This window comes from Astatotilapia calliptera, chromosome 1 (genome assembly GCF_964374335.1).
Source record: "Astatotilapia calliptera chromosome 1, fAstCal68.1, whole genome shotgun sequence".
Taxonomy (NCBI): Eukaryota; Metazoa; Chordata; class Actinopteri; order Cichliformes; family Cichlidae; genus Astatotilapia; species Astatotilapia calliptera.
In genome coordinates, this window is record NC_137422.1 from 36,251,642 (window position 1) to 36,262,043 (window position 10,402).

At 40.9% G+C, this 10,402-nt stretch overlaps 1 protein-coding gene across 4 annotated transcripts in view; it reads left to right on the plus strand.

Annotated features, from left to right (window-relative positions):
* Positions 1-8,547, plus strand: part of adamts18 (ADAM metallopeptidase with thrombospondin type 1 motif, 18) — a 51,118-nt gene extending 42,571 nt beyond the window's left edge. For 3 of the 4 annotated variants that reach the window (XM_026175466.2, XM_080300426.1, XM_026175482.2), the window contains 6 exons: positions 180-384; positions 2,859-3,053; positions 4,857-4,927; positions 5,109-5,274; positions 6,642-6,840; positions 7,665-8,547. In XM_026175466.2, coding sequence (XP_026031251.1) covers positions 180-384; positions 2,859-3,053; positions 4,857-4,927; positions 5,109-5,274; positions 6,642-6,840; positions 7,665-7,780 — 952 coding nt within the window. In that variant the 3' untranslated portion in view covers positions 7,781-8,547. The remainder of the gene's footprint in view (positions 1-179; positions 385-2,858; positions 3,054-4,856; positions 4,928-5,108; positions 5,275-6,641; positions 6,841-7,664) is intronic. The other variant, XM_026175475.2, reaches the window with a different exon arrangement.
* The last annotated feature ends 1,855 nt before the right edge of the window (positions 8,548-10,402 follow it).

Genomic DNA, 10,402 nt, shown 5'->3' on the forward strand with positions numbered 1-10,402 from the left:
ATTGTCAGTTTCTATGATATTGTAAGGTCTTGAACTTGGAATATGCAGCTCTGTGAGACAACTGTGCTGAATGGCACTAAAGTAAGATGCAATTAAATAAAACTCAATTTCTGTATTTGAGCAGTGACTGAGGCAAACCTTCCATGTTTTCTTAAATCTCCTCTGCTCTTTTGGCACAGTTGGGCACCAGGAGACTGGGGTGCTTGCAGTCGGTCATGTGGTGGCGGTCAACAAACCAGGACACTGCGCTGCATGAGGAAGGTAACCTACCAACGGGAGGAGGTGGTGGCGCACTCCTTCTGCCCTGTAATCTCTCCGGCCCAAGTCCAGCCCTGCCACACCCAGTCCTGCCCGCCAGAATGGAGCACTGGATCTTGGTCACAGGTGGGTTTGTAGCAACATTCCAAAACCACAAGAGCAGTGTAGCTTTTAATTTTGACAGTCCACGTTGACCTAGGATGAATCGCTATGAAGTTTTGTACTGACATTTACGATCCCTGCAAGTCAAATCCTAATGACTTTGGGAACCTCTACCTTTTCCTTTATTGCCACATGAGGTTTATATTCATGGTTTAAGGAAAATATTTTGGCAACTACTAAATGGATTTCTGTGACACTAGTTACTGTTATTCATGTTCCCCATAGGGTAGTCTGCAATAACTCTGCTGACCCTTCACCTAACAGTCAATCTAGTGCCATTAACAAACTCAATGTTAACACTTAGCAAATGTCCGTACGCAAACATGTTAAACTCAAGAATTAAACTGTTGTGCTCTCCATGGCATTACACTGATCACATTTAGAACACAGTAGCACTGCACAGCTTCAGAAAGCTCTTAGCAAAATATTGAACACTTTTTTCTACACACATTAAGAGCGACCGTGGCTCAGGGGGTTGGGAAGCGTATCTGTAACCGGAAGGTCGCCGGTTCGATCCCCGGGCTCTCTGTCCTGGTCGTTGTGTCCTTGGGCAAGACACGTTACCCTACTGGTGTTAGCCAGAGGGGCCGATGGCGTGATATGGCAGCCTCGCTTCTGTCAGTCTGCCCCAGGGCAGCTGTGGCTACAACCGTAGCTTGCCTCCACCAGTGTGTGAATGTGAGAGTGAATAGTGGCATTGTAAAGCGCTTTGGGTGCCTTGAAAAGCGCTATATAAATCAAATCCATTATTATTATACCAAGACGATCTGACATTTTATTTACTCCTGTGCATTTCCCACCATGAAAAAGGCTTTAGGTATTGTTTTATAAATTTTGGTTAAAAAATGAGTTTATTTCACTCATAGGTGTCAATACCCAGTCTTTGCCTACTCTATTGTTAAGTCATTATTTTTTTACTAAAAGGGTTAGAGGTTATGAGGGATATCTGTCATAGCTAATTTATTTTCCTTAAGTGCAAGTAAAGCATCACCAGTGTGTGGTCAATGCACACTGGTATGTCTCTGCCTGACAGAACCCTGTCTGTGTCTAGGAAGGTACATATTCACTCATACACTGAGTTTCCTTTTCAAGCTGTCAGTTGTTTCACTCAAGCTCAAACAAATGCTCTGCTGCCCTCTGTTGGATTTTTTTGCCTTTATTTAGATAGGTGGGTCCCATTAAGATTATTTTCCTATTTATAGGAAGTTCTGGATTTGTGGAACACAGTACGAGATAAATTACACAATGTAATAGTCTTTACTAGTAAAGAAAGATCACTTGTCAGGAACATTAAAGTTTTAAAAAAATTCAGATTAAAACAAATTCTTACCCTTTTCTATATTTCACCTCCTGTCAAAATTAAGTCCTTTGTGTTGTTTGACATATCTATTTAAGAACTAACTGTATCCATCTAGTAACATAGCACATGCTTAAATAACGACACAGCTACATAAGGTGGAGTCAACTCTTTTATAAGCAATGAGTAGTTATTCGCTGCACAGAACTGTTTTGTTTCTTTGCAAAGCATGGTCTTGATTACATTGTTTAATGATCTGGCTAGTTGATGGATTTGGCTGGTTCCTCTTTATCTACAGTGCATCACATAATAGCCTGAGCCTTTCAGTGCTCATATCCCTGTATACAATATTAATAGCCTGGCAGCACATCTGATACTTTGTAAACTGTTCCAGGTTGTTTAGCTGATGTGACCTGTGCAGTCCGGACATTCAGCTGCCATTCAGCCATCATTCTTCGGGACACTCAAATTGTGTGTTTGCACTATTTTGTAACAGCAGCCTGAGTTCAGTTTGCGGTCAGGCAGAGACAAGGCCAGCGTCCCTGAAAAGATCAATCGGAGCTTTTAGTGACAAGAGGACAACTGGGATGTGTGTAGTTGTGAGTGTAGATGCTCAGATGTGTGTGTCTGTTCTCTAATAAATTAATGCGGTGTGTTCAGATAATCTGCCCTGATGGCTGTGCTCCTCAGTCCCAGTGGGGCAGTTCGACTCTGCTGTCCATCTCTCTGCAGTTCACATGGAGTTTACAGAACCAATGTCTGCTGTTAGTGAGGACTTTGATGAGTTGGGGTCACATTCATCCCAGAGTTATTGGTTTATTGTGTTTAATGACAGGCCATAATGTGCTGCCATCAAACCAGTGACCTTCTGTTTGCTTATCCACCATGTGGTGAATTAGGAATGCATTAACAGTGTCTGTGCCAAGGATTTAACTGCTGTTAATATGGCCTAATGTTTAAATGTGATGGAAGCTGAAGGTTAAACCAATCATAAGACTATAAGTTACAGTGTATGTGCGTACAAGTAATCTGTGTATGGCCATTAAACCTTTGCTTAGTGAATCATTAATATCCCAAGGATCATCTGTAGTTTTGACTTTTGCTCCACAATGACTTTTACTTCCTACTTGTCCGTGTTCAGTGCTCCAAGACCTGCGGCCGTGGCCTGAGGAAGCGGACCGTGTTTTGCCGCAGCACCGATCCAGGGGCCAAAGCTGTGGTGGTGCCCGACAGCATGTGCAGACAGCACCACAGACCCAAAGCCCAAGAGACCTGCGTCCTGCGGCGTTGCCCTAAGAATGAGAGGCTTCAGTGGATCCCCACTCCTTGGGGAGAGGTAAGAAAAAAGGACTCATGAAACTCAAGAAAAATGGAAGTGAACTGAATTTTGAGTTCAGATCCGCAGTGAGGCATTTCTATTTGTGGGTCAGTTTGTTGCTTATTGGTGTGTCTGTCTCGGTACAGTGCGACAGATGAAAAAGTAGTGTCCTGAAACTATATAAAACATCAGGAATAAACATTCTTTTTTTTGATGTTGGACCCTCAGAATAAAGAATACAAAGCCCTCTTTCTAGCTTGCCCATTTTTCAAAAACACTTAACAATCATACAGGGAGAAATCTATCATAGAACAGAGAAAGCAGTTTCACAGCCAGCAGCCTCAATAGACCAGAATGAAATGCAACATGTTTCATCTGGAACTATCATTACTCCTCTGCTTCATTTCCCCGCACTGCGCTTGTTGAAAATAATACTGGCACAAACAAATTGAACTGGGAGTAGAGGAGGCAGGTTGGGGGAAATAAGTAACTCTATATATTTTACAAAACTGAACATCTAACTTTTTGTGACCTGTGGAAGATGCATTTCTGCAAAGAAACTACCAACAACCAAAATCAGGGAATTAAACTAACCGTAGTGTTTATAATTCATTTCATTTCACACATTATCAGTACATACTACCAATGCGCAAATTACAGTAGGTGACCTAATTAATATTTTACAATCTGCTGTGGTGAGCGCAGCTGAAAGAAGATGTTTGAATATTGAGAGATGAAGAAAACAGTACAATAATTATCTACACCTGAAGCCCTTTTTTGCATTCTTTTTACAAATAGCAACGTTAACTTAATAATTGCAGTGAAAAAAACAAACATCTGTGAAAAATCTTGGCTGTGTTAGTGAGATACTCGAGCCTCTTGCACTTCACTCTGCTTCTCTGTGGCTGTGTGAGAGGGAGCTGCCTGGGTCCCGCTCACAGCCAAATAAGCTGAGAGTGAAAGAGAGAGAAAGTGAGTGAGCGCAGAAGGACAGAAGCAGTGTGACCACAAATGACAGCAAAACGAGTCTCATTTTTCAAAACCAAAAAACTTCAAGCTCCTCTTTTGTGCACATATTCTTCTCATCTAGCTCCAACCTCTTTTTCATCCTCCCTGTTGCTCTTCAAGCCTTCAGTGTACTGAACCTTGTAGGCCCTGAACCTTTTCTAGCCATTAACAGGGTGTCTGCCTGGCATGTTCAAATTGCCCACCGTAGCCTTAGGAAGTGCAGTTTTGGAAATGTATAACATGTATAGTCAGAAATGTTATAGATTGTTTCTGCTCGACTAAACTTTGCGTGATGTGACTTTTATTTGCCCCATTGAAAGTACTTAGTTGTTAGTAAATATTTGTTTTGCTATACACTTGGAGCCATGAGTGTGAATGATAGGTGGTTAATGGGGTCCCATGCTTCTGAAATGGATAATGATTAGCAGCGGTTGCTACTTTGTGACAGATCAAATGTGTTGGCTCACTCGATACTAATACTGAGAAGTTTCACCCAGGTGAATCTGTGGAAGTCAGTTCAGATAGGATTTTTTTTTCTGCATTTGTGCCAAAGATGGTCATATTTTTACCTGTTGTAGCAGAAAGCCGGGCTGATAAAACACACAGGTGACACAAACTGTCTGCTCATCATATATAATGACTGAAAAATACACAGTAAAGCATATCAGGGTTTTCTTTTTTTTTTTTTTGCTCCTTAACTACAACAGTAAATGAGCTTGCGGTGTCTGTAACTACAGGAACCATCCCATCACTTACAACCACTCACAGAGTTCATTTTCTAAAGCTGTCCCTCCTGCTTGCACTCTGTTTCAGTGCTCCAGGTCGTGTGGCTCAGGCATCCAGAAAAGAGAGCTTCACTGTGGGGAGAGAGACTCACAGGGAGGGTATGTGCCTTCAACTACACACTAAGACATCCCTCATACTTTAATAGATCTGCACAGATACTTGAGACCCCACTGTGCCATCTGTTTACTATCATCTGAGTCAGAATTTCAATGTTTTTCAAATGAGAAGCTCTGTAGGAATAGTCATTTTGAGCAGATAGCCTGTCCTCTCGTTGCACAGGTATGTGGCGTTTACTATACGGAGGTGCAGGAATATAGCCAAACCTTTGGTGGATCTTCAGCAAGGATGCAACCGAGGTCCATGCCCAGAGCTCCCTCGGGTGGTCCCTGGAAGAACGACCTCAAGCGTAGTGGTCTTAGGCTGGTACGCCTCTCCCTGGCAGCAGGTAGATTTTCTTGTGCTTTGGTTAAATGCTATCTACATCAAGCTGAAAATCTCACAGTTTGAAGATTTTCTACCTTATATGACACAGTATGATTACAGCTTTGATGTGTTAAAGTTACACTGCTAAAAATATAAAAAGGGACACTTCATATCCATTTGTTAAACATCGTGTCAAGAAATGTTATTTTATCTACCTTTAAAGTTTATTCAGACTGACCCATGTTGCACTACTGCCTCTATGGGTCAGCTCACATCAGCAACACATCCTGAGCCCTCGACTGTCACACAGAGTTGGTCTTAGGTCAGTTTTCACTTAAATCGGACTAAACACGGACTGCCATTGTCGGACTCTGATTGGTTATGTCATGAGGCATGTGATACTGATGTAAAAAGTGTAAGAACTGCTCAAAACCTGATTTCATTCTTTTTGAACTATTCTGTCACAGTACTTGTCACAGTAAAGATTTATAAGTTGCACACATTGTAAGTGACAGATGATTGACTAGAGCAGCCTTTTATTGTTAACAGTACCCAGCATGTTCAGTCCTTGCCATGCAAATCACTGATATCAAATGGAATGCTGCCTTGGCAGTAGGTATACTGAAATGGCTTAGTGGGCTTCAGATTGAACTTGCTTTAACTTGTGTCCACTCTAATATGAATGGGTTGGACACACCACTCTAGACTCGGGTGATATGTACACCAGCTCTAAAAATTGATTTATTTTCTATTTCACTGTCTCTGAATTGACATTTTTTCGCTTTTGTTTAAGAGACTCTCTTCAGTCTGAGTCTTTTGCATAAATCATTAATTGTTACTAATTGTCATAATACCACATTCAAGTGCCCCCCCCCCCCCCCCAAGAAAACTAAGTGGCAGACTATACAGTGTAGGTGATGTAAGTTTACAGATGTAGCAGAGGTCTTAGCCAGAAGTGGAACTGTGGATATGTGGGATAGGCCAAAAGATGTAGAGTCTTTTGGGGTACGGTTGTGTCGACTATGTGTTACATCATCTATTATGCAAAACGTCTTAAGGGCAACCTCTTATAGTGCAGGTCTTATTCTGCTTGATCTCAAGCTTGTGATCCTTGTATGATTCCACCAGAGAAGATATCTCTTGACACCTGCTGCAGGGCAGGTACATGGTGTTAGGGTTGTTTGTTTTCTTCATCTGTTCTTTGTCTCTGCGTAGAGTTTTCTTCCATTCTTTCCCCTCCCTCCCCTTATCCCTTTATTACAGCTGCTTTTCCTCTCTCAAACTTTTTCCCCTCTTATTTGTATGACTGTGCTTCCTCTTGTATCTCTTCTTCTCATTTGTTTCTTTTCTTTTTGGCTCACTGCCTCTTCTCTCCTGCCTTTGTCTCAGTGCTCTGTGTCCTGTGGCGGAGGAGTCCAGACTCGATCCATCCAATGTCTTCGACAAGGTCGCCCCGCAGCTGGCTGCCTGCCACACCAGAGGCCTGTCACTTCTAGGGCATGCAACACGCAGTTCTGCCCGGCTGCTCCCCCGGCTCCAGCACATCGCTCTAGCAGCCGGGTCACAGCTGCTGGACCAGCACTGAAAGGTATATTTCTCCGAGGGAGCAAAGAACAAATTTATTCAGCATCATTAAATGATGACCATATAATTACAGACATGGAGGAGATTTACTATTGAGATTTCATTCAAAGACTAGCAGCCCAAGAGTTTGCAAGAGTTAGCATCATACTGTATCAAAGTAATATGGCAAACCAATTAGTTAGCATGCCAACACACTAATGTGTAGGACACTTCAGTTTGTTAGTATTTTGCATGTTAAGGAGCTGAACCATTTCTCACCTTTTCGGTGGCGATGACTCAGACAAGAGAGCATTTGGACTATTAATTGGAAGGTTGGTGGCGCAGTCCTCATTTCCTCCAGTTTAGGCGTTCTTGAGCAAAATAGTGAACTCCAAATTGCCCCTGATGCATCCATCAGAGTATGATTGTGTGCATGATAGTTAAAAAGTGCTTAAAGGCATAGAATTAAATGCTGTACGAACGAGTGTTTGTAAATGGCTTTCAATAACAAGCACTGTATAAGTATCAGTCCATTTATATTAGCAGGCCATCACACTAAAGTGTGTAACAGTTATTAACATCATTAAACACTGGCCTATACACAGCTTAAAACCAGCATGTTAGTATTGCCATTGGGAGCATATTAACATGCTGACATTAGCACTGTGTGTGTTGGTGTTCAACTAATTAGTCACTGAATGAACTGAAAAACAAAAAAGTTTAGCAATAATTTAGTCAAATGTTTTCTGGTTTGCTACTTTCTTTGCTTTGTTTATTCTCATATCTTCAAGTTAATGTTTATTCTTATAATATGTATAATAGCATTGCTTCTTTTTGTTTTCTCTTCAGAAGAACACTGTGTGGATCACTTCAGCTGGTGCCACTTGGTCCCTCAGCACGGCGTCTGTAACCACAAGTTCTATGGAGAGCAGTGCTGCAAGTCCTGCTCCAGCAAGAAGCCATAGAGCTCTGACACCTCTGAGTCCACAACGGCCAGCCTCGAACAAAAGTGCTGCTACGGAGGCCATTCAGGGGCAAATACCCACTACACACAGGACTGTGCACAGCAATGTGTGTTTTCTTCCTGGAGTACTTGACTAATGCATTTTGTATAGAAGTGAAAGAGTACATACACAGACTTTGTTCAAGAAGGCAACGTGGCTGCTGATGCTCTTCTGCCAAAGTGGTGTCATCAGGTCAATGCTCACATTGAAACTGGAAAGACAGTGAAATCCAAACTGAAGACTTGTTGTAAAATATATGTATCTTGATATTTTGTGGAGTATTTTCCTCTTGAAACCCCTGAAACTAGAAAGCCATCAGGACAACAGGAAAGAACAATAGTGTGATTAGTTATATGTTGTGCATTTAAAGGCATCTGGTTTCGTATGTCTTTGTTTAAGTTATTATGGGTCCTAATATATGATTTTACATTTTGTGAGATTTACAGTGGATTTGGGACATGTTATTTTTGTGTTTTGTGCCAGTCACCCTTGCATTCACATGATTCAGTTTTATATGGGGCGTTAGTAATCAGGTGAACTGCACTTCTCCTTCACATGATGTCCACTTGTCCTGTTTACTACTCCTGAATCGCACCACGTCACATTCATGTCAGTGCTATTTAAACATCCGTATCTGTGTACCTAAAATATGTAATTCAACTGCGTTGTAAGTGGTTGTATTTTTTTTTAATCTCTGCTTTATCTTTATGGTAAATAACTTCACCATCTATCTGCTTTTCTTTTCTTCACTGCATTCTCTCTATCGATTACAGCCACAATGAGGTGAATAATGAGTAAGGCTGTCTGCAAGCCTGGGGGAGAGTAGAGGAGGGTGAAGAGGGAGAGAAGAGGATGATTGCTCGGTAAGCGTGGGTGCAGTCTAGATAGCAAGGGGTTTTGGTTATTGAGAGAGAGTAGTGTAGGTGTGTTCTTCACAGAAGTCTGGTCAAAATATAGAGACGTGGCAGGTTGAGCTTGAGATAAGAGATGATGCACTCGTGTTCATTTCTGTTTTGATTGGGGCACAAAACAACATAAAAACAACATATATGCAGTAGTTTGGTTGAAGGGAATTTTAATGGCTCAAACTCTAAAAGCAGACAGTAATGTAAAATAGACTGACTGATTTATTGGCAATCCAATATTAGCTATTGGCTGGTCTCTCAATATCTACATTTATAACAACTGATAAATACAATTTCTTAAAAGAGATCAAGGAAGAAAAGCAAAAACACCCTTGAACCAATATGAAATCAAGACGTAAACAAACCAATATCTATTTCTTTAAATAAAAGAATCTGCAAACATGATTGATCAATGTATAAATAGTCTACAAACTCACCTATTATGCTATTTGATTTACCCCCTTAAGAAAACGACTAATAATTTGAGACTTCAGGTAATACTGTATTTATAGATGTATATAAATATACAGTATAAAAACGAAATTGTAGTTAGGCTAAAATTTTCTTCGTACATAAAACTGTTGCCTGTAGTGACAAACCAATGAAAAAATGTGATGCATTTTAACTTCTTGTTTTTTTTTTAGATTTCCCCCACATCTTTACAATTCACTTTCTCTTCTCTGATCAGTCTAAAAAAAACTTGTTATTCTCACTTTGCATAAGACCACATAAAAGAATTAGCAAGGTTAGCAACTAACTGGTAAACACAGGAGACCAGTAGAGCAGTAAAAAGCAGCATATAATATTGTCATTTTAAAACCTGTCTTAATTTATATTTAGGCAACTTGAAGTTAATGGAACAAATATGCATGCAAAGTGAAAGTAAATCAATGTGTCTTTACCTTTGGGAAAAAAAAAGGCTCTTAAAGTGCCTGACTATTAGCTAGTTGGTAATGGTGGCTGTCAATTTAAGTACAGAGTAAGCCATGTTCAGCTTATCAGAACCATGACTGCAAACAAAAACATTAAAGCAACCCTTTGATGTCATCACAAAAGAAAACTGTTTCCACACTAAATATGCTAATTTAATCATTTTTAGTTGTGAGAAAATTGATGAAGCAACTTTAACGTTTGGCATTAGTGTTGTCTTGCATTCTATCCCCATGAGCACTGTGATTATTGCCCAGTTGGACACTTAATGCCCATTATTTGTCTGGCCACTCAGTGGGAATCTGCTTTCACTATTATTGGCCTCTTGGCAACTTCAGACATTTGATAACTTTTTGCCCCTCTCAAAACTTTCATAACTAGAAGCATGCTGAGATTTATGCTACTAAACAATGTTTTTCTTACAGTGATTATGCCACCCTTTCTCGCTCTGCGGGGTCTGCGATTGCTCTTTAATCAAACCGTCTCCATGAATCATGAAGCCTGGAGTCCTCACATCGTCTTGGCTGCATGCTGTTTACTGGCATGCTGTGAGCCAGACACCACAAGCTGGGGCACATGCACATACACACAAATATGATGGCTAACATACACACAATTAACTTGTTCACTGAGCATCAGGCTGACTGTGAAGTGTGTGGGTGAGAGCATGCTTTTGGAATTTGGGCATGCATACCCTTGTTACATGGTTTCCCAGCTGCATGCCTGCATTTGCTGCTTGGATTCATGC